This window comes from Vicia villosa, linkage group LG5 (assembly GCF_029867415.1).
Source record: "Vicia villosa cultivar HV-30 ecotype Madison, WI linkage group LG5, Vvil1.0, whole genome shotgun sequence".
Classification (NCBI taxonomy): domain Eukaryota; kingdom Viridiplantae; phylum Streptophyta; class Magnoliopsida; order Fabales; family Fabaceae; genus Vicia; species Vicia villosa.
Genome location: NC_081184.1, coordinates 90,955,794 through 90,980,751, shown reverse-complemented (window position 1 = coordinate 90,980,751; position 24,958 = coordinate 90,955,794). Strand labels below are relative to the sequence as shown.

General features: G+C 31.7%; 3 protein-coding genes and 1 long non-coding RNA gene across 6 annotated transcripts; 1 reads left to right on the top strand and 3 right to left on the bottom strand.

Annotated features, from left to right (window-relative positions):
• The first annotated feature begins 1,601 nt into the window (after positions 1-1,601).
• LOC131606856 (uncharacterized) lies at positions 1,602-4,343 on the top strand. 2 transcript variants are annotated; one of them, XM_058878960.1, is made up of 5 exons: positions 1,602-1,793; positions 1,991-2,217; positions 2,595-2,806; positions 2,945-3,206; positions 3,882-4,343. In XM_058878960.1, the coding sequence occupies exons 2-5, from the start codon at positions 2,002-2,004 to the stop codon at positions 4,218-4,220; spliced, it is 1,029 nt and encodes a 342-aa protein (XP_058734943.1). In that variant the 5' UTR covers positions 1,602-1,793; positions 1,991-2,001; the 3' UTR covers positions 4,221-4,343. The 2 variants fall into 2 exon arrangements, with proteins under 2 accessions (XP_058734943.1, XP_058734942.1); XM_058878959.1 differs by having other exon boundaries at positions 1,955-2,217.
• A 9,057-nt stretch (positions 4,344-13,400) lies between these two features.
• On the bottom strand, positions 13,401-16,422 carry LOC131606855 (uncharacterized). Of its 2 annotated transcripts, none has more exons than XR_009285078.1 (6): positions 16,134-16,422; positions 15,918-15,964; positions 15,337-15,532; positions 15,060-15,235; positions 14,792-14,884; positions 13,401-14,538 (listed from the first exon to the last, which is right to left on the bottom strand). It is a non-coding gene; the product is annotated as an uncharacterized LOC131606855 (long non-coding RNA). The 2 variants fall into 2 exon arrangements; XR_009285079.1 differs by having other exon boundaries at positions 14,837-14,884.
• A 2,344-nt stretch (positions 16,423-18,766) lies between these two features.
• Positions 18,767-19,252, bottom strand: LOC131604997 (uncharacterized). Its single transcript, XM_058877406.1, has one exon. It carries the CDS (start codon positions 19,250-19,252, stop codon positions 18,767-18,769), a length of 486 nt encoding a protein of 161 aa, XP_058733389.1.
• Positions 19,253-23,484: 4,232 nt separating this feature from the next.
• On the bottom strand, positions 23,485-24,786 carry LOC131606854 (uncharacterized). Its single transcript, XM_058878958.1, has one exon. It carries the CDS (start codon positions 24,784-24,786, stop codon positions 23,485-23,487), a length of 1,302 nt encoding a protein of 433 aa, XP_058734941.1.
• Positions 24,787-24,958: the final 172 nt, after the last annotated feature.

The window sequence follows — 24,958 nt, the reverse complement described above, 5'->3', positions numbered from 1 at the left end:
CTCTCCTTCAACATATAACTGATATATTTTCTTGGATGCAGAATAAAAAGAAGAAAAGCTTAGATACTCACATTAAGGAAATTCGAGCTTTCCAAAATTTATTTAAAACGTGTTGAAAAGGAGACGAAAAGCTATCATAGAGAACATACACTCATGAAAAGGGATAACATACCCATCATACTTATTACACACACTCTTATCGTTCTCAAGGATAATGATTCCCCAGATATACTAGGGCCTCACCTCAGTAAAGGTTCGAACCAAACCACTCTCATAGGCGAAAGTAGAAGTTGTATCCAATGTCTTATGATCCACTAACTCTGAAGAAATGTCACCATTTCCCTTGTGATGCATGGTAGGTGGAATATCCAATCTAAAGAACACTTCCAACACACAAATGGGAAATATGGAGATTCAGAAGTCTCATCGATTACACCAACAACAAGAATTTGAATGACAAAGAGATCAAAAAGTTCACTATCCAAAAAATCCTAAAAAGGGAGTGAAAGCAAGAATAAGAAGTTGGCTTTACCTTAAAAGAAATAGGTTGGTTATTTGTGTCAAAGGCCTCCAAATGAATATCACATATGAACTTACCCAAGAAGTTGGAATAAAATAGCTCACGAGAAAGAACAAAGTTGACAAGACAGGAAAAATATCTTTTACAAGCGGTGAATGGAAGAAAAGAGAAAAAAATGATACTTCATAGATCTTTTACATGTGCCTCAACCACTGAAAATCTTACTATCCACTACGCACCATCCACGGTCGAGATTTTGTCAAAGGTTGTACAAAATACTCAAGTACCCTAAGAAAGAGGAAACATCATTACCAACTAGTATAGAGATCCACGTCTTGTTCCTTCGAAAACATTACTTATTGTAAGAAAGACATTTAAATGCAATTGTTCTCAATGATAATGACATCATGTCAAAGATCTTTGTCTCCTTAAACCAATCCGTCAAACTATGGCATACACGACAAGTCCTTGTCCTTTGAAGCAGGGACAAGGGCTTAAAGGGAAACTGTTATGGGGCACTCATAAGGCCAAAGACGAAAGGCCTAGAGGCGAAGCAAGGAAGCAAATGTGAGAAATAAGTGTTCCTCTATTCTTGCCTAAAGCAAACAATTCCACTTCAGAAGCATTACCAACCTTCTAGCTAAACTAGATAGCTATTTATGATCCACATCGTACTTTCCAATTTCAATTTAAACTGCTCCAACTATAAAAGATAGAAAGTGTGTCATTCTTTAGCATTCAAATTCATTATCACTCAAACATTATTTTTTATTCCCTCACAAATTTAAACATTGAAGCGTTATCCATCAAATTGAAAATATGTTATTATTATAAATAATAATTACATACAAAGCATAAACATTGATTTTTTGTTTTCTGTCATTTACATAAAAATCGTATTTATTTATTTTTTTTATCAAAAGAATCTTATATTTAAAATGGGTAATATTCCAACTCAGAAATTTAATCTGTTTACTGAAAAAATGTAAGCCACGAAAATACTTAGTGTAGGGTCAAAGATATTAATAAGCGTGGATTATATTAGACTAAGAAAACTTTTCTCAACATTCTGACACACTCTATGGCCCATTTTCTGCAAAAACTAACATGAACAAGATGCTGAAATCTTTTCTTTATGCTAACTTAATGATGCTGCTTCCTAATTAAATAAAACCAAAATTAAAATAATCTCACAAAGTCAAAATACATATAACCAACCAGTCAAATTACTCAACAATCAAATTCAAAGCATCTTTGATTCAAATTTTGACAGGTAAAAATTTACCTTATACAGTTTCATTCATATTCATCTGCATAATAATTATATGATTTGATTATTTATTATTATACTGAAAATAAATATTTAAAAAAGGAAAAAAGAAAAAATTGTCATAGATAGATCTATCTATATATCTTTTATTGTGAATTTTTCAGAGATGGTTTCAAAAGCAGCTATAGTGTTGTTCATAGGTTTATTGGGAATGGTTTATCAAGGAACTCAACTTCCTCCACCAAACAGTGATGATTCTGTTAATGGTGGTGGGAATTGTGATGTGGTTTCATCAAGGATTAGGCTTAGTGATGGAAGGTACCTTGCTTATAGAGAAATGGGTGTTGCAAAGGACAAAGCTAAGCATAGTATTGTTGTTGTTCATGGATTTGGAAGCTCTAAAGATATGAACTTTCCAGCATCCCAGGTATTTTACCCTTGATTTGATTTGATTTGATCTGAGATTGTTTATTTATATGAAATGCTGAATTAATGGGTTTAGATCTTAATTTTGGGGAGGGAGTGGAAATTGAGGAAAAATGTTTGGGATACTATGCAATATGCACAAATGATGGTTTGAAATTGAGTATCTGTAATTGGGGCTGGAGTAATGTTGTTGCAGTAGTCTCTGCAACTGCATCGGATCGCAATTGCTGTGTGATTTTAAATCGTGTGCGCTACCGTATTAAAAATCACATAAGATAATTTTGGTTTTTGTAGGGAAGGTCAATGTAATTTTGATGCATCTTTGCACTGCATCCATTAAATATGCTGATTAAGATGACATTGACACTGAATCTACAGGAACTAATAGATGAACTAGGAGTATATATTCTGCATTATGATCGAGCTGGTTATGGACAAAGTGATCCAAACCCGAAACGCACACTGAAAAGTGAAGCACTTGACATTGAAGAACTTGCTGATCAGTTACAAATAGGATCAAAGTTTTATGTGATTGGAGTTTCAATGGGATCGCATGCTACTTGGAGTTGTCTCAACTATATCCCTAACAGGTAAATTGCAATCTCAAGTTTCAAATTATGTGGCTTAAATGCAATTTCGATTTTGAGACCATATTTTTATATAATTCTATGTTCTGTTTATGTTAAAAATGCGATATTAATTTGACGACAAATTCAACATTTGTGAAGGCTAGCTGGTGTGGTGATGATAGCACCAACCATCAACTATGAATGGCCTTCCCTTCCAAAGAGTCTTGTAAAGGATGATTATAGAAGGAAACTTATCAAGATAGCTATGTGGCTTGCAAGGTATTCCCCTCGACTGTTACACTGGTGGGTGACTCAAACATGGCTCCCTTCCAATTCTGTCATAGAGAAAAACCCAGCATTCTTCAACAAAAGAGATATTGAAATTTTAGAGAGAATTCCCGGGTTTCCGATGCTTACTAAGGTAAATTACATCTTTCCTTCAACTAGTTTAAAGTTTCGTAGTAGAGTTTTAAATCGTGGTCGCGTCACAGTTCTTAAATCGTAGTGAAATGTGGTTGATACTACTTCAATCACAGTTGCAGTGCCATAACAAATATTAATGTTGCAGATTAAATTGCGGTCACATTATTTTGAAACTTGTATTATAAATAATATTAAGGTCGTTTTGAGGGCGTGTAAGGCGGACTACCGCACATGGCCCAAAATTTATTACAGTTAAACCTTGGATAAATAGGGCCTCATAAAATATTGTCACAGTTAAATCGTAGTTAAATAGAGTCTTTATATATTTTTTTATTCTTAAACCGTGGCTAACCTACACTGCACCTCCAAAAACTTGAGACGACTCTGACTAATATTTTAAAATCGGACCGGAGATTGAACTAGTGAGACCTTCGTTTGCAGTTTAACTTATTGAACCAGACAACTGATAAATAAATTAATAAGTTCTAATAAAAAAAGGGCTTAACCAACCTAGGTCCGACCCAGTTCCATTTGATTCTAAGAGACTGAGAACCGACTCTAGTTAAACCAATTAGCTGATCAGTTGGTTCCCGATTGAAGCGGCTGGTCCAGTCCGATTCTTAAAACATTGGTAAGGTAAATGTGATGATTGTATGTATGTTCATATTTACAGGATATGCTGAGGCACCAAGTTGTTTTTGACACTCTAAGGGGTGATTGGATGATTGCCTTTGGAAAGTGGGAATTCGATCCAATGAAGCTTAGTAATCCATTCCCTGACAAAAACCGAACTCCGGTTCACATTTGGCAAGGCTATGAAGACAAAGTAGTTCCCTCTCAAATTCAAAGATTCATTTCAGAAAAGCTACCATGGATACAATATCATGAAGTTATAGACGGTGGCCATTTGATTGTACATTATAGTGGCTTAGGTGAGGCAATTTTGAAGGCACTGTTACTTGGAGAAGAAGATACTTCATATAAACCTAGATCATCAATATCTGTATCTTGATTTGTAATGTTACATGGTCATAATCCAATATGTTTATTGTTGGTTAATTTTTTAGGAGAATTAATGTTAGACTTTATGTAAATCACATTTATTGATTGAAAAGAGGAAAATAGCATATAACAAGTATATTGTCAATTTTGAAATATATGTTAGCAACATTTTTGTGTAGAGGACTTTTTGTTTTGGGTTGAAATGTATTTGTTATGATAGATATTTTATTGCTTCTCGTTATCCAACTTTCTCTTCTTTGGAATCATTGGTTTTAGACACTATGGTCAATGGATAACGAGATGCTATTTGGATGGATGCTAGACATGTCGGCTGTGATCTAAGAATATAAGTCTGAGCTGTTCATTGATGTTTGAACTGAGTGGAAATGTTTACAAATTTTTGTGCTCCACTATCTTGACTTCCTACACATTTTCCATAGATTGAGGGTGTTTGCTTTCTCCCTCTGGCCCAATTCTGTAAGTCTATTCATCACAACCTTTTAATGGAATATTCTTTCCATTTTTGCCATATTCCCCATCAATTTTTCTTTATGCTGCTGACATAGTTATTACTATAAATAATATATTTTTTTGACAATGATTTTATCTCATCTATTGAAAAATCGAAGTTTAATTCATTGACGCGCCATATTTTTTTTTATTTTAAAAATATAAAATCTATTCCGTTGGTTTTAGTTAAAATTCGAAAAATAAACTAGTTCAGAATACATGTTTCGAATCTCAACAGCTTCGTTTTTTATGTTTTTATTTCATTAAAAACGACGCATTCCTAAATATTTTATTTTTAATCTAAAAATAAGTCATTTTTAACCCCGGTTTTATTTTCCAACCGAGGTCAATTTTGTTTTCACTAATATATATATATATATATATATATATATATATATATATATATATATATATATATATATATATATATATATATATATATATATATATATATTTATATTGTAGCATTCTGTTTCACTTGTCTAAAAACAATATAGACAGAATCCTAACGAAGAGTTCTAAACAACGAGAGCTCTAAACACATATGTGTTTAGGACTCTCGTTCGATACTTGTCCGAATGAAAGATCCAAAGCATTCCTTTCACTTCCTGTTCATAGATTTGATACGTCAAACATCACTACTCATGTTATGTTAATGCATTGAGACTATTATGTAAAGTAACATTAAAACATTTAGACTATTATGTGGATAAACTAATGATCACATCTCATGGATCATGGTTAAAGAGTTATCAAGTCTTAACATAGGTGTGAATATTATGAGTGATATTTATACTGAATTAATCTGCCATGAGAATACTACATAGAATATTATGAAAAATGTCATAAGTTATTCTCATGGTGATAGTGGTGTATATCAACATTCGACCTAAAAGCACTATATGGACCCTAGATGTAGAGTCGAGTACTTTATTGCTGATCAAATGTAGTCCTTAATTGAATGATCATAAAGACAGTTGATAGGTACTCAACAAAGCATGCTAAGGAACTTGAGTGACCTAGATGGAATTTTCTCATCCCGCATAATAAGATTAATGTCTAAGGGCCCAATATTGAACCTCTGAGTGCAATATCCTCTCTTAAATATTTTGAATGATGTCAAAACTAGGAATATGTAGTATTTGTACATTGGATCTTATCTTACTATGTCTAGGTTGCATTTTCATCTTAAGACACTTATAAAACAAGTCAAAAGCAATTGATCAAGTCAAAAATATGAATTTTTTAATGAAAAACTATGTTTGGAATTGACACATCCATGTTTGGAGTCGACTCCCTCTGAAGAAAAAATGAAACAAAACTTTTTTCCAAGTATGAGTCCACTCATAGACTATAGGAGTCGACACACAATACAAATGGGTCAACTCCCCCGAGTTGTGAGTTGACTCCCTCTGTAGCATTTTTCATTCTTTTGTTTATGTCCATTTAGAGCCGACTCCCAGACAACATGAGTCGAGTCCCCACTCCTAGGAGACGATTCCCTCTTTAAATGTGTCGACTCCTACTGATGCATTTTTTCATCAAATCTTTTCTAGCTTATTAGAGTCGACTCCTAACTCGAATGGGTCAACTCCCTTGACTTAAAATTGTCCAATTTTATAAATTTGTCTGTCCAATTGTTTATGTTATTACTTTCTAACACTACACACACACACACGCATATATATATATATATATATATATATATATATATATATATATATATATATATATATATATATATATATATATATATATACACACACACACACACATTCATACATCATTTCGAAGTGATTGAAACCAAAAATATACAAAGAATCGTTCGTCATATTCATCCTCTTTCGTTGCATATATACAACAACTATACATAATCTTTTTTGTTATGTGAACAAGAGATAGTTTGATAAGGTCCAAGTAAGTTTGTTGTAACCCATTTGGTTGGAAATATTTTGGGAGTTTCAAGATAAATCCATTTGGGGTTCTCCTCCAAGGTCAAGGATTGATTTGGGGGTTTTGCACAAGTCTTTGCAATTTGGATTCAGCCGAGTGAAAGCTTTGAAGAACAGGTTTCTGTCGAAGGAGTAACAATAAACTGAGGATCAATTGAAAGACTTGGGACGAGATTGCACAATTTAGATTAAGCCGAGTGAAAGCTTTGAAGAAAGATGTTTCTATCAAAGGAGTAGCAGTAACCGGAAATAATTTTGGTAATCTTGGGTCACAATAGTTCGCAATTTGGATTCAGCCAAGTGAAAGCTTAGAAGAAAAGGGTTCGATCAAAAGAGTAGTGATAACTAGAGGATCAAATTGGAAGTTTTGGGTTACTTGATCGAGCTCGAGATCAAGGGAACATAATAAGCTAGGATCAACATCAAACATAGGGTTTGGAGGGTTGGATTGCTACTTTTTCTATTGTAAACTACCTTTGCAAAGGTTAATTTTCATTAACTCAATTCCTTTGGATTTTGGGGCAGACGTACCCACAACAAGGCCGATTGGGGATCTGCCGAAACAAAACCTTCTATCTCTCTCTCACACTCTCTCTTACGTTTACTTGTGAATTATGAAACCATTGATTGTGCTATTGATACATAGAGATAATTTCTTTGTCTAATACTTCAAACTGTTTTTGTTGAGTCAATTGCAATCTATGTGATTGTAATTGATTTCTTGTAATACGGTGGGAGAACTGACTTTTTTGGTTTTTATCCAAATGTGCGGATAGCTAGAGTCGCCACCGACTTTTCTTTTATCCAATAAGGAAAGGCTAAAAAGAATAGGAAAGACCTTGATAGATTTTGAGTTCGGGGGGTAAGTTATACAAAAGGAATGTATTAACACCCTTTGTATCCATGATTATCCACGAGCTCTTAAATGCTTAGCTCACTTTACTTGCCTTTTTGAAAAGTGGTGTGTGTATAGAAATATTTCGTAAAAGTTTAACTTTGTAATAATTCTCGTATGAATGTATACAAAGTGTTTATTTTTTGAAAACATTGTGAAGGAGTAAGGTGTGAAAAGTAATTGATTTGTGAGCAAGCATTTAAGATTATCTCACCCACTCAAGGTCGTTCTTATTATTTTCCTTCTCCCTTTGGGATAGGACTGTCCTTACCATTAGTTGGTAAGTAGACTTTTCTTTTGGATGTGAAGGGACAGGCGTAGAGTCATCAAATGGTCATCGAAGGCAACATTTGTAAGGATACCTTGGCAATTTTGAAGGGACTATCATCATTTTTTGTAGAGTCACAGAGGGACAAGATCATCTTTTTCGAAGGCAACTCGAAGGGTCATCAAGGGACTATGATCTTTTGTACCGAAGGGACTATGATGATTTACTTGTAAGCGTCTTTTGCTAAGATACCCCTATGTTCGAGAACATGACCATTTATAAGGCAACGAAGAGAGGGTTATCCTAGAGGTGCAAGTGTGAGGAGTGTTTGCTTTCATTTATTTAATCTTGGATTAGGGTTTTCTAGAATTCATTTTAGTCTTGTCATACAAATCCTAGTTACTAACAGTTAATATTACAGGAATTTAAAGTGCGAAAAAAATAAAATTCCTACGCTATTACAACCTGTGAGCAGTTACATAATTATAAAGAATGCGGGATTTGAATCTACGCTATTATCATTGGTAACAGTCACAGTTAAAAATAGCAAGAAAATAAATAATCAGGAAAAAGAAGTTCAATGTTTGAAAAAAGTTTTAGGGGTAATAGAAACTTAATTTTAATTAATTGAAATTAAACCTAATTAATTAAAACCTAAGTTGAAATTAATTTTAATAAATCCTAATTAACTAAAGTAATCTAAATCCTAAAGTTATTAAACCTAATTAACTAAGTTAATTAATTAAATTATTTGGCCAAGAAAACCTAATTATCTAATTAACTAAATTAAATTAATTAATTATTTGGTTGAAAACCTAATTTAAATTAATCATCCTAAACCTAAAATTAAGACTAACCCTAATTATTTGGCCAAACCCTTATTACTAAGGTTTTTAACAAATGACTCATGGTCAGTGAAGGTTTATGATTATGTTAATTATTGGTTAATAAAGTAGAAAAGAATGTGAAATAAGCAAAGAAAAATAAGAAGCCAAAAAAATTGTGTGGGGTGGGAATTGAACCCGCCCCCTTGAAGTCACAGGATAAAGCTTCATCCACTTGGCCAATCACATTGGTGCGCTAAGGAATGACTTAAACTCAATTCATAGGAAACCTGTTCATAAACATGAAAAATAAAAAATAACATAATAAAACAAAACCACAAAAATTCAAACTAATTAAACACACGCTAAACATTGTTCGTCTTCATTTTGATGAAAGACTTTTACGCATCCATCAAACTTTTAGCCAGGGTTCCCCAAATTCACGAAGAACAAACCCTAGCCATGGTAATTCATGACACCTACACTAATTCTCAAAACAAATAATTCATAAACATTATATGCATTCATACAAACAATAATATATGATCAAAACATGTTTATGATGCGTGATTAATGTAATCGAATTAAAAAAATAAACAAACAGTGGCACTTGGTAGAAGTGCTTCACGATGTTTTGAATGTTGGTGATGATTGAATTAGCTTCAAAACAACTTTTGGATGCTTGTTTGATCCTTAAGAAAGCTTGGAGATGGCTGCAAGATTGAAACCGGTCTGTCCTGTTTTTGAAGCTTTTTTTGCGATTTGGAATAATGTTGATGGAGCTAGAATTCGCCCTTGTTGAAGCAAGAATTTTTCGTCCTCCCCTCCTCTTCTCCTGGTCTGGAATTGTTGTCTACTTATAGTAGATTGAATTAGGTAAACTTGTTTGCAAAGAAATCATGAGATTGGATGATTGGAGATTTGATTTGATTGGGAATTTGATTGGGAATTTGTATGAAAAGCTTCCATATTTGCTCAATCTTGTACCAACAATTGTCACATGATTTCTCCATCATAAAGATATGATTTTGGACTCATGATTTTATTTGAAAATCATATCTACATACCTAAACTATATTAATTGGTATTTTATTTGATTTATTTTGATTTTAATTGAATAAAATCATAATAAAAAGAAATAAAATAACCAAAAATATATGAATATAATTAGGGGTTCTTGATTAGGTCAAAATCATGTTTAGACCTTAAAAGATAGGTCACTTGATTCAAACATTTAAGTTTTGTCATTTTGACTTTCATGAATTTTCTCAAAATTGCCCAATTTGTGCATCTCATAACTTGCTCAATTTTTATCATATGAGGATGATCTTGGACTTTTTGGAAACCTCAAGATGTCTCCTAATACTTTCTTGTTAGTCATCCTTTTATTTGAAGCCTTTATCATTTTGTAAACATTTTTGACAAAATGTGTGTTTTTGTTGACTTTCAAAATGACATGTAATGTACGAGCTCATATCTCTTAAATGAAGCACTTTTTTTCGAAAAAACTATAAGAGAAAAAAGTTTTAGAGAATTGAATTTTCTTCAAAATAAGCTTTGGTTGAGGAATTTATGATGAGGTATGTGAAAGTTATGATTAGTCAAAGTTCAGTTGACTTCTCCTTAAGAAAATCCAAATTTAGTAACTTTTGCCTTTTGATGAATTTGAGATTTCTTTGAATCATGATCAACCCTTGATCAAATGATGAATGTGACTTCAAGACCTTGACGTTGGCCAAAAATCTTGAAGTTTGACTGTATGTTGACCATAGTTGACTTTTTACCTAATACAATCGACTATTGATCATCTGAGCAATTGACTGAACAATCTTGAGCTGTAAGTCTTGAAACCTAACATGGAGATACTTTGAGACATATGAGACACCATGAAGTCCGCTTGAGGCCTTGGAAGTTCAATTTCCTTTGAAGAAATCAAAATCCTAGTTAGAGGTCCATTGTTTAAGAGGAGGCTTTGTCTGATGAAACCTTGAGTACCCTTGAGCAATTGAGAACCCTATGAGCATGAGGAGACCTCTTGAAACAAATTGTCTTGAAATATGAAGGGAAAATTTTGGGGTACAACATTTCTGATATCATTAAAATCAAAGAAAAATCTTATTAAAATATATTGCACACCAAGTGTTCGACAAATTGCTTAAGTCAATTTTTGTTTGTTATTTCATTGGAAATCGATTACTATTGAATCATTTTATTCGAATGTGTGTGTTAAAAAATATTGATTGTAGTTTCTCATCTAACGTATACATTCGATAAGGTTTAACGCATACCTAATCTTTTTTATAACGGTTCGAGATAGACGATTGTCGATCCGGGATTGTTTCCGTTAGCCATAACCAAACATTTTTAAAACAAAATTTTAAATAAGAAAGTTTTACTTTGTTGCACCCTAAATTTTCCCTGACTTTTCATATGCATCAATTACATTTGGTATTTTTTATATTTATTTTATTCAAAATAATCAAAAAAAAAATCATATTTATGTTTTTATACATATTTTATTCAATTTTATAGTTAATGTGTTTCTTGTTCATTTTTTCTAACCTTTTGCAATCTTACAACTTTAATCTAAATTTAGAATCAATTATTTTGTTATTTTTGTTTTATTAGATAAAGGTGCATATAACAAGAAAGGCAGGTCCATTTGCAATTCAAGCTCCCATCGTCTTTTTTGGTCCAAACCATATTTGAGCCATTAATTCTTTTTGGTCCATATCATCTAAACCATATTTGTTACATTATTTTATGTATGGATAACAAATATGTTTTCGGTATTTTTTCTTTATATTCATTACAAATAAATATTTGTGTTATATATATATGGCATATCATATGAGAATGCATTTTTTATATGAGAATGTGAGAATGAATCTGATCCATTGAATTTTAAAATAAATGGTGGAGATTATGGGTGAATTTTTTTTCTCTCCTACATCATTTATTTCAAAATGTAGGAGAGAGAAAAAAAAGATTCACTCATAATCTCCACCATTTATTTTAAAATTCAATGGTTCAGATTCATTCTCACATTCTCATATAAAAAATACATTCTCATATGATATGCCATATATATATATATATATATATATATATATATATATATATATATATATATATATATATATATATATATATATATATATATATATATATATGACGTATCATATGAGAATAACATTTTCATGTGAAAACATTAGAATAAATCTGAACAATTAGATTTTAAAATAAATAGTGGAGATTTTCTATTAGTATTTTTTTCTCTCTCCTCCATTGTTAAAATAAAGGATGGAGGATAGAGAAAAATAATTGACATATAATCTTCACCATTTATTTTAAAATCTGATGGTTCCGATCCATTCTCATGTTCTCACATTAAAATGTCATTCTTAAAATAAAAATAAAATTGTATCAATTTTTTAATTTCTAAGTAAAACATCAAGAATATATATTTCAATTATTCATGTATTATCTTTAAAAAAACTATATTTTAAATTAAAAATAATTACAAAATAAAAATATTAGATACTTAAATAATTAAAAAACAACACATTTTTATTGTGTTTGAACTCATACATTATTTTAAATATATATTTTTTATTTTATTTAATTGTACAAAAAATGTATTAACCCGTGCATTCATAAAGATTTTGATCTGGCTACTCGTGCGTTCGAACGGTACCGATGGATTATCTATGCGTTAACACGAATTTTGGTATGGTTTCCCGTGGATTCACACTGTACTAGTGTAATACCAGTGTGTTCATATGGATTTTGGCCTGGTTACTTGTGCGTCCGCACGAGTTCCAGTTTCGATCGCAGATATGTCACCAGTTTGTAATACCCGTGCGTTTATATGAAATTTGGCCTGATTATCCGTGTGTTCACACAATATTAGTGTGTTACCCGTGCATTCACACGGTTAGTGATGTGTTACACACATTGTTACCAGAAATGTTTAATATTGATAAATTTTAATAAAATAAACTAAAAAAAGGAAAGACAATTTGTTGGCCTGGAACTAAAAATATTCAATTTTTTTATACAATTCAAAAAGTAAGTTAATTTTTATTCTTAGTTATAATATAGTTGAAAAGGTGTTTCAAATTTATTTTCTCACACATAATCAAAGAATCTATTAAAAAATTTACAATAGTCAATTCATTTTTAGTTGTATGTTGTTAATTAATACAACTAAATTATGTAATTATCTTTTTCTTCTATTTCTTTATCCTCTCTCTTTTTTAAATCTCATTTTACTATCTTTCTCATTCTTCATGTAATTTTTGTTATGAGAACTAACAACCCGAATTTAATGAATGAGAAATATTACAACGAATGAGAATTATGTAATAGTCCAACATTAAGATAAAATTATGCACTTCCAAAAATCAAAGAAACAAAACTTGCATAACTTGTTCAGTATCAAACGCAACATAGATTAAAACTAACTCGAAATTTTATATTAGATTGAACATGTATAACATCAAAGTGATGAAAAGATAACTATGTGCAGGATTTGTTAGTAAGACATAACAAAAGCATTTACAAAGATGTTGTCTTAAGTGCATCATTGTGCCATAAAAAAATCAAAGAAACAAAATTTATATAATATATTCTACTTTCTACAGAAGTACTAATGTTAGAATAATATTCTTTGACAGAAAACCAAATGACAAGATACAGAGTAAAGAAACAACATAAAGATTGAAATTTCTATACGATAATGGTTGTGGGATCTTTTATTCATTAGATGAAATTCGTATGTTTTTAACGCTTTTGGAAATTAAACACCTTGATTGATATGGCAAAGGTCAAAGAAAAAGCTATTGGAAATGCAACACTAACAACATCAACAACTCCTAGAAAATCATGTTTGAAACCAACGTAATCTCTAAAAAACTCTTCCACTGTTGTTACTTCTCCATCACTTGATTCACTCTTGTGTTTTATATCACCATATTGTGATACCAACCATCCATACAAGCTCCAAGCCACTGAATTTACCCAACACTGCCATCTCCACCACACTTGAATTTTCTGTTAGTCCAAGCCATTAAAAAAGAATGTAGTAATCTAGCTATATTCCTCTATGCTAAAAAGTAAAAAAGTGTTAAGAATTTGAGGAAATTGAAAACTTTCTGGTCTTGGGACTATGAATCCTGAGAAGAGATTCCATAGAGAATAGAATGCAGTAGAGGAAGGTAAAATACATGAAGAATAGGTACCACAAAATTTTTACCACAGACCATTCAAAACCAATCATTGCATAAATCATTAATCCATAAATTACAGCTTGTACAAAATAAACTGTTACATATGCAAAAAAATACAGTCGTGTAAGAAATTATAGAATCAGGAATGTTAAGTTAAATTAAAAAACCGGGTTCATCTTTCCAACATATTTGTTCGTCAAATCATGCACGTTCAATTTGATTCAGGATGGGCAAGATTTATAGGACAATAGTTTCTTGTTTGATGTGCAGAGTTATATATAATGGATAGTTCATAGAGAGTGAGAGAGATTGGACATTAGATCAATATGAAGTGTTGTCCTGTCATATAAAGGATCATTGGACCTTCTTCCATTTTTTGTGCATGGCTTTTTTTTTTTAAGAGAAACCTACCTTATTTAGAAAGCTCAATATGATCACCATCATAGGCATTCAAGTTATCATACAAAACTGTGGCCGACTTTTGAAAAAAGAAAAGCTTATACTCTTACTCCATAGTCAAAACTAACTGTTACTACATGTTTATTGATTTTGAGAATTTTGTTTTTGGAATCAAATGTAACATCGGTACCTTTGTGAAGAACATGCTCTGTGACTACTGTTAACAACTCTGTGCTCCAAATCATTCACCTGCACCAGACCAACCAAAATATTGATAAGAACATGACTCCAAAAAAACCAACTGCAACAATGACTAAACCAATATGATGCCTTTTCAATTTCAGAGGATTTCCTCTACAATAAAAGGGAAAAAGATTAAACTACAAAATCAAGCAAAAAATCACCACCAAGCAAAAACAACTTCTCTTCAACTGGGAAAACCACGACATTTTGATGTAGCTCAACTTCAAAATATTAAAAAAGATAAACCCAAAGCTCTAACCTAAAATTTTCGAAATGTGTTGTGTAGCGTATTTGGAAACTTCACCTTGCTCTCAAGATTATCATTCTTACTCAGTGCCTTCAAACCCAAAGCCTATGCAAATATGATCCAATAAGAACATAGCCTCAGTTAGTAAATCGTATTTAGTTTAACGTAATATTAAAATTGTAACGCGTCAAATGCAATTGTCTTAAAAGAACACTTATGAAGTACTGCATCAAATATAAACCAGAAACATATGCAATTGCAACATGTATTGGAATACTACCTTTTCATAAAACAGATTTGGCATTAAAAACATGAACGATCTAAGTTGGTGTAGTGTCGAACACGAAATCACTTCAGCTCATTGATGTAGCTTTTGAAAACAGAATCGCTTCAGCTCATTGATGTAGATTTCGAACACGAAATCGCTTAACCTCTTTGATATGTAGTCTATAGATACTGAAAAAGGTATAAATTGAATAAATAATTAATATCATGAAAAAGTGTTTGAGCCGATAAGGACCCAATGCATCAGTTCAGCAGCCGACATGGAAAATTACCTCATATTCGTTCAATATCTTAATATCTAGCTACATCGATGGGAAATAATCATTTACACGCAAGTGAATCTCCGAGGCTAATTGTCTACACCCAAGCTCATCACTCAATTCGACCACGCCCGCATAACAATGTTCTCCGTCAACTTGAAATCCTCCACACATACATGGAATTTCCAACCAATTCGTTGAATAGCAGCTGAAGCAACACATCAATGAAAAAATAGTGAGTTCTATTTACAACCAGTTCGTTGTAAGAAACAGAATATGGAACACATATTTAATTGATATGTCGCATAAAAAAATAGCGAGTTCTATTTACATATCTTATAAATTCTTAATAACAGTACATATCCAATAATGTGTTCATCTATAAAAATCAAATATAGTTTAAAATTAAAACTTACAAAGTCACTCCAAACTAACTATTACCTATATCAATCAAAAGGACATGTCACTCCAAGTTTGAAATATGCACACATAAACAATATCAAAAGAAAAAAAGATAAAATTGAAACCGAATATGTTTCGAAATAGTAATCGTCGTCCGCCGCGAACCAACACCAACATAGTGAGGAACTTACTCTTTCAAACCACCAATGTCTTCCTTGGACAGCCTCTCCGCAATAACCTACAAATAACCCAAGATTCAATACCCATAAAGATTACATTTTTCATATGAATATAACAAAACAAAGAAAGCCCATGATTCAAAATCCAAAAAATATTGAATTTTTCCAACAAAGATACCAAAAGAAAGAAAACCCTAAAATTAAAATCTCAATAACTATCAAACCTACCATTGAATCAGTAGGTGTGGATTATTCAGACCCAAAATGGTGGATGTCGGTTCACAAATGCGATGAGAGCAACCCGACATCTGTAGTAAGACTTCGATATCTTTTATTGGCTTCGACTAGGGCTTCGTTAGCGATATTGTTAATAGCAAATTTAGATTTTGTTTTTGAAACCAAAAAACAATGTCGTAGAAGACAGAAGAAAAAGAGAAAGAGTGAAGAAGAAGAAGAAGAGGAATAAGATGTAGAAGACAGAAGAAAAAGAGGAAGAATGAAGAAGAAAGAAAGAAGGAAGAAGGATGTGCAAGAGAGAGAAATAGAAAATAAATACGAGTCAGAAAAATAAGTAGTAAGTAAAAGTTGGAAATTGAAACATTTTGAATAATGTAAACGTGGCATAATGTGGAAGCAACAAGGACATTTTGGTATTTTCTAGAACCATAAAAGTTCTTATATGGTGGAGATTATCTGTCAATCTTTTTTTTTCTCTCTCTCCTCCATTGTTAAAATAAATGATGGAGAAGAGAAAAAAAAGATTGACAGATAATCTTCACCATTTATTTTAAAATCTGATGGTTCAGATTCATTCTCATGTTCTTACATAAAAATGTCATTCTTATATGATACGTCATATATATATATATATATATATATATATATATATATATATATATATATATATATATATATATATATATATATATATATAAAATGATGGAGGAGAGAAAAAAGATTGACGGATAATCTTCACCATTTATTTTAAAATCTGATGGTTCAGATTCATTCTCATGTTCTCACATAAAAATATCATTCTTGATACGTCCTATATATATATATATATATATATATATATATATATATATATATATATATATATATATATATATATATATATATATATATATATATATATATATATATATATATATGTGGAGCATATCAAGTGAAAGCAATTTATAATGAGAGATGAGAGCATATCAAGAGAAATTAATAGTCACATTAATGTATTAACATGCTCTCTCTTGATGAATTCAATGATTGATATTTATTCCTCTCATCTCTCATTATAAAATGCTCTCACTTGATATGCTCATTTTATAATGAAAGATGAGAGAAATAAATATTAATCATTGGATTAATCGAGAGAGAAAATGTTAATACATTAATGTGGCTATTAATTTCTCTCTCTTGATGAATCCAGAGGCTGATATTTGTTTCTCTCATTTCTTATTATAAAATGTTCTCACTTGATATATATATATATATATATATATATATATATATATATATATATATATATATATATATATATATATATATATATTCATTCTCATATTCTCACATAAGATACTACATGCATAATAATTTTAGGGAGACCAAAACATGTCATTTTTTTAATAGGAACCAAAAACAAAATTTGATGATTTGATATAGACTAAAATGATACTTAAACTTTTTTTTATAATAGTCAATGGCAAGAATTTTTTTTTTTTTTATACTTATCAATGGAAACAAATGTCTCGTGTCTTGTGTTTTTTTTTTTATATTAGTTACAAATATTTTTTAAGTATTTATTTTAATAATTATTAGTTATAATTATTTGTCATATTTTTATAATAATCAATGAGCATATATTTATCACGTATTTTTTATAAAATATATTATTTTTATAATTATTAGTTATAAATATTTGTTCTATCTCTTTTGTAATAATCAATAATAAATTTTTTTATTTTGTTTTAATAAATTTAATATAGTCTAGCGATATTCAAGATCACTTGAATGAGATAATAAGAGATCTTTTACCGTTTAATCAATGATTATTGGTTCAAACCCAATCTTAAGTATACAGTAGTGTTAAATTTTTTTAAGGAAACATTCTATTGATTATCGTGATCGTCTCCGACTCGATAGATCATTGTTCGTAGCTGCGCGTAAAATATACTCAATTTTAATTAGAAAAAAACATAGCTCAATGACGGCTTATAATGTTAAATTAATTAATGAGTGGTAAACTAAAATATGTACTTTAGAGTAGTACAATATCTTAAATGTGCATACATAGGATAAATGTCACAATTTAAAAATAATGTAAAAAGGATTATGTCATAAATTATGTGACATTTTTTTTCTTGATGTTATATTATTTTCAATATTTATCTCATTTTTATTTATAAAATATAAAAAAGTTAATTTAATTAACTAATACTGACTAATGATAGTATATTATAAATATTAAATTTTTATTTATAAGATATAAAAAAATTTAAATTTAATTAACTATCACTGAATAATGATAGGAATTTGTTTTAGGGTTGAATTGTACATTTCAACAGATTTTAAAATGATTTGTTTTAAAATAAAAATAATGTGAATAAAAATAAAATGTACAAAAAAGTATTGTTTGTGTTGTATTTTTTTTTTAATAAGATTATATATAAAAAGAAAATGGAGTACAAAAAAAGAGGGAGACTATACCAAAACCCTCTCAAGAATAAGAGAACCTAAAAAAAGACAAACCTAGCCTATTCTTTACAAAATCTGCTCTAATACACAAAGGTATAGAGGAAAAGTGAGTAGTATTGATTAAAGCTAAACCTAAGTTAGCAAGGGCATCTGCACAACTATCCCTTTCTCTATAAATATGAGAAACAACAAAAATTCATCTTCGACACAAAGTTGATGCAATCAAGCCAACGGTTTCTAATCAACCAAGGCACACTATATGGAGGACTGAAAGCTCTAACAACCGCCTTTGAGTCCAATTCCAGCCAAACAAAATTCCAATTCCTCTCATGAGCGAACTCAACGGCAAATATTGCACCCGAGAGTTCGACAATGAGAGAGTTAGAATGAACTAAAGGAGAAGCAATAGCACCCAAAAACGAACCTTGATTATCTTTAGAAATAACCCCACAAGCAGAGACACCCGAAGATAAGGAGGCACCGTCATAGTTTAAATTAGTCCAAGTCCCCGGAGGGGGCTGCCACAACACCTCCCAAATATTCGGAGCACGTGGTGGACGAATGATAATTTTAAACCTTTTAAGAATCTCAAAATCATGCATAGACAGATGCGAATCAATCGCAATAGCATTCCCGGTAATGGAGACCGCCGCCATAATAAAAGAAATAGAAGAAGAGAAAGAGTAAGGGGTATCATTAAATCTTACCGAATTGCGAGCCTTCCAAATAGAGTTGAAAGTAAAAATGATGGCGACTTTGGAGATTACCTTACTATGGTCCGGCCTAGCCCAAAAAAACACGATTGGTGTTAAGCATGCCCTTAATCCATAACCAAATCTTAGAGGCAAAAGGGCACGCGAAAAAAATGTGAGAAATCGATTCCTCATCTAACCCACAGAGGTTACATTTGAAAGGGAAAGAGAAATTGCGCTTTTTCAAAATGTCATTAGTCGGGAGCTTATTATGAATCAGCCGCCAAACTAAGAAAAACTTAGCCGGGGGAATGAACTTAATTCCAAATACACCGCCAAGAATCCAAAGTAGTACCTTTATGACGTTTAAAGTCATAAGCCGAATTAAGAGATAAATCGCCTCTAATAGAATGGTGCTAAATTCGAATATCTGGCCGAGCATCACAAGGAATGTGACAAGAGGTAATTCGGGCTTGAATAGAGGGTGGAATGACGGTGGAGGATAAAGAAAAATCCCAACTGCCATCAACAATAATATTGCTAATCGGTATGGCATCAATAATCGCAGAAGCAGCATCCTCGAGACATAACCAATATCTTTTATTTTCTTGAAGATATTTAAAAAATTCTAACTTTAAATAATTCTTTTTTGTCTAGAAATACTTTAAGTAATTTTTTAATCACAAAACTTTATCTTTATATATTTATATTAATTAAATTCATATAATATATTTAAATTATTTATTTTAAAATATTAAAAAATATAAATTTAATTAAATGATAAGTGACAATAAAAAGGAATAAGTAGTATAATGATTTTTAGTGAATTATTCAAAAAGATAATGTGAAAATAAGAAAATATATCTAAAAAAGAAGTTAACATGACATTTATTAATTTGTAGAATAAAATAAATATATATAAGACTTTCTTTAAAAAAAACATGTGACAATAAAATAAAATTAATTTTATAGGAGTAGTTTGCATATATTAGTAAAATGACTCAATTAATATGTTAATATGTCTATTTCTATGATTTATTTTGACATGATTAGTGATGTGTGTGCATGAGTTGTTTTTTTGTTTTGAAAGGCAAATATAATATTTAAAAAAAGAGAGAGGCATTAACGGTCAGACCGACAAAAAGAACAGTATGTGTCAAAAAAGAAAAAAATTGATAAAACAACAAAATCAACATAAGACTGAAAAGAAAAAACCTCAAGTACAAGTCTAACCACCCACCAAACTAGGGAAAGACCACTCCGGAAAAAAAAACATTAACACAGAATTCAGACAAAGCTAGATCTCTCTAACCAAGAAAACCTACAAAAACAAAAACCACAAAAACAGACAAGAAAGCACCCAGAGGGAGGCTGAAGCCACTCACCCCACTATTAGCTCAGATACAAGAAAGGATTCTCAAGCCAGAAAAAGAAAAGAGTTCCAAAGAGACCTACCAATTAACCGCCAATAAAATACTCATATCTTTCACATCTTTTGTTATCACCTCAGAACTAGAGAAAATGATATCATTCCTATATTTTCAAATGGACCAGATCACAACATGCCAGATAATCAACAACCCCCTCTAGTCCTATGCCTACCACTCAATGGAAAAAACAACTAGAAAATGGTCATGATATCCCTAGGCAAAACAAAACACCAACCCAACCACCTAAAAATCATATACCAAATAGAAGACAAAACCTCGCAAGTCACAAAGAAATAAGAGGATGACTAAATAAATAAAGAACAAAAGGGGCATGTAAGAGTCCCCGAGGTCAACTGGATTTCCCTCTTAATCAAGCTATCTCCGGCAGGGATATGATCCCTAAGAAACTGCCAAGAGAAAACAATAACTTTAGAGGGAAACCAGGTAAATCAAATAGACGGGAGGACTAAGTCAACATGGGCGACCTTTTTATCAAGGGCAACTGACGAGAGAGAAGACTAGAGTAAGCAGAAGACACAAAATAATCGCTACCACTCGAAACACGCCACCTCCACACATCACTCACCAACGATGGTCTAAAACCACTAATCACATATTAAATATCACTAAAAAGAGCCTCCTCGTAAACAAAAAGAAAATGTCTCCGCCACCTAAGATCAAAACTCCAACAATAACCCTCCCACCTACCAAAATTGTGTTACGTGTAGGAGAACTAAAGAATCTTTGTATCACATTTTATTAAATTGTTGCGTAGTTAGGTTGAAATGGATGGAGTTGTTGGAATGGATTGACCTTTCGAAGTTTTCAGGTGAAGGATTAAAAGGGAGTTTTATGTGGTGGCACTAAGTGAAATGTTCTGGATATCGTTTGGAATATTAAGACTACGATTTGGAAATGGTCTTTTAACGGTGATATTACCTATTCCAAATGAAATCTCTACGAGTTTTGCAAAGACCCTTTGTTTTATTTATCGTAGGTTCATTTGGTTTGTAATTTCTCTTTTGCCGAGATTCACTCTCGTGTGGTTTTGTAAACAGGTTTGAGAACCCTTAGTTCTCTCTTCAATATATAACTTGCTTAAAAAAATTCATATCAGGATAAACAGTTAGAATAAGCATCAAACAAAGGCAAAGCAAAAACATTGCAATTACCCTTCAATTGTCTACTATGAATTTGAATCATGAAAATAAAGCTTGAAATAAAAAAGGGTTTCGTGTTAGTAATGGAGGTTCTAACGGAGCTAATTAGGAAGGCTATTGAGTTAGGCGAGTTCCGTGGTTTCAAGATAAGCGAAGAGGAGGAAATGAACATGTTCCAATTTGCGGATGACACAATTATCATGGCGGGGGGGGGGGGGGGATTGTGAGAATCTTTGGTGCATGAAAGTTATTCTTAGGCGCTTGGAGATGATGTTGAGTTTGAAGATGAACTATCATAAAAGTAAGATATATGGTATAAATTTGGGAGATTGGTACTTAGATGCGGCATCGAATTTTCTTTCTTGCAAAGTTGATAGCCTTCCTTTTAAGTTTCTTTGTGTCAAAGTGGGAGATAGTCCTCGGAAACTATCTATGTGGAGGGACTTAACTAATCATTTGAAAAGGAGGTTGGCCGTGTAGAAAGGTAAAAACCTTAATTTAGCTGGTCGAGTGGTGTTGATCAACTCGGTGTTAAATGCAATCTCGATTTACTCTTTGTCATTCTACAGAGCGCCTTCAAAGGTTCTTCATGAGATCCACAGTATTCAAAGTAATTTTCTTTGGTGCGATGGCAAGAGGAAAAGAACAATTCATTGGGTTAGTTGGGTATTGTTTGTAAACCGTGTGACAAAGGCGGTCTTGGAATAAAGAATGTGGAGATTTTGAATGTAACTTACTAAATAAATGGAAATGGATGATTTTGAAGGAGAAGGAAGCGGTGTGGAGTCGAATTTTAAAAAATAGATATGTGAATCCAGAGCTAAAAATTCTTATTGGAGTATTTGGTTGAAGCGTAAGGGCGAGCCGTTTTGCTTTAATGACTGTATATCAGAAATAGTTGTTAATTTTTGGAAGTGGTTCAAATGTAAGATTGTAAACTCTTGTAACTTCCACACTTGGAATATCCTACCGCTCCTTTGTTTTAGGACGTAGAGGATTTTCGGTTGTTTCGGGTGGAGTATCCCTTATTCTCTGTTGAATGATATCATTGTCTATTAAAAAAAAACAAATTCATGGTTGGTCACTTCATTGTGAAATGATAGCATAAGAATATAACCACTCTTTACAATTTTAATGAACATGAATTAAAAAGAAAAAAAATTATATTATATTTAATAACATTGATTAAAATTATATAATTGTACCAAAAAAATATAAATATTATTTAATTAATTTAATTAGAAAATTACTTGTTACTGGTCCATGATGGACCAAAATTCCATTTCCTCATACTTACTTATGTTGGTGGTATAAGTGGGTCCCATCTAATATAATATATTACTTCACACTTCTCAATTATTTAAACCATCTATCTATATTTTCTAAATATCCATACTACTCACCTAAAACTCTAATATGGGTCCCACAAAATTTACATTATATTTCAAATTTATATTTTATATTAAATAATAAAAAATTAAAAAAATATGAAAATATATTAAGTAACATACTACATGACACATAAGTTATACCAAAATAAAAAAAAAAGTCATAAATATTAAAATAAACTATTACCATAAAAAATAATAAACGTTTAAAATAACTTCTAATCCTGATTATTCTCATGTCCAAAACGTTCCCATATGTGTTCTATCAAGTCCTGTTGAAGGTGTCGATGAATTTGCTTATCGCGAACATGATGTCTTCTACGTAAGAACTCTTGAAAATCATTATTAGAATCGTCCGGTGGTGCAATTGGGTCATTGCTCAAATGATCATAAGAATAATCAAAATTGCCACCATATGTTGCACGTTCATCTTCAACAATCATGTTGTGCAATATGATGCACGTGTTCATTATACGTTTCAGTGCATCCAAGTGCCAAGATCGAGCCGGGTTACGTATGATCGCAAAACGGGATTGGAGAACTCCGAATGCTCGTTCAATATCCTTTCTTGCACCTTCTTGATGTTGAGCAAACAATTTTCTCTTATCCCCTTGTGGCATTGGGATGCTTTTCACAAATGTAGCCCATTCAGGATAAATGCCATCTGATAGATAATAGCCCATGTTGTATTCATGTCGATTGACTGAATAATGGATCTCAGGAGTTCTCCCTTGCATAACATCGTTGAAGACATCAGATTGGTTCAGCACATTGATATCATTGTTTGAACCCGCTACCCCAAAGAAAGCATGCCAAATCCATAAGTCTTGTGAAGCAACGACTTCAAGCATAACCGTTGGTTTACCATGATCACCTCGAACATACTGCCCTTTCAATGCAACTGGGCAATTTTTCCATTCCCAATGCATACAATCAATACTCCCTAACATACCTGGAAAGCCACGTGCCTCCCCCATCTGTAGCAAGCGTTCAATGTCCTCGGTTGTTGGCTTTCGTAAATATTGTGGCCCAAATAAACTAATCACACCCCTTGTAAACTTATCAACACATTTTAATGTTGTGGTTTCACCGATTCTCAAATAGTCATCCACACTATCAGCACATGTTCCATATGCCAACATACGAATAACAGCAGTGCATTTTTGTAGCGGTGAAAGACCTGATCTACCAGTTGCATCAGTCTTCAATTGAAAATACTCATTATGTTGACCAAGAGCTTCAACGATGCGAAGGAATACATGTTTATGCATTCGATACCTTCTACGAAATTGCTCATCCGTGTACACTGGAGTTTCTGAGAAATAATCATTGAATAGCCGCTCATGTCCTTCTTCACGATTCCTCTCTATATTCCTTCTTCGGCGTCTAGGCCTACTTGAGCTCTCAGATTCTTCTTGCGCATGGCTTTCAAAGTAGAGCTTCACAAGTTCTTCGTCCATGCCGTCATTCATAAAATCCATGAACATTTTTCCAAGATGGGAAGGATTGGAAGGATCCATGTGAAGAGAAGTTTGATATTGAATGAAAAGGGAGAAGTTGTGATTGATTTTTTTAAGGGCATGAAGTTAGGAATGCTTTTGAAGTTTGTTATGCATATAATATTTATAGGGATATGGATAACGGCTAGTTTAACTAAAATTGAGTTTGAATAAAGGCTAGTTTGACTAAATT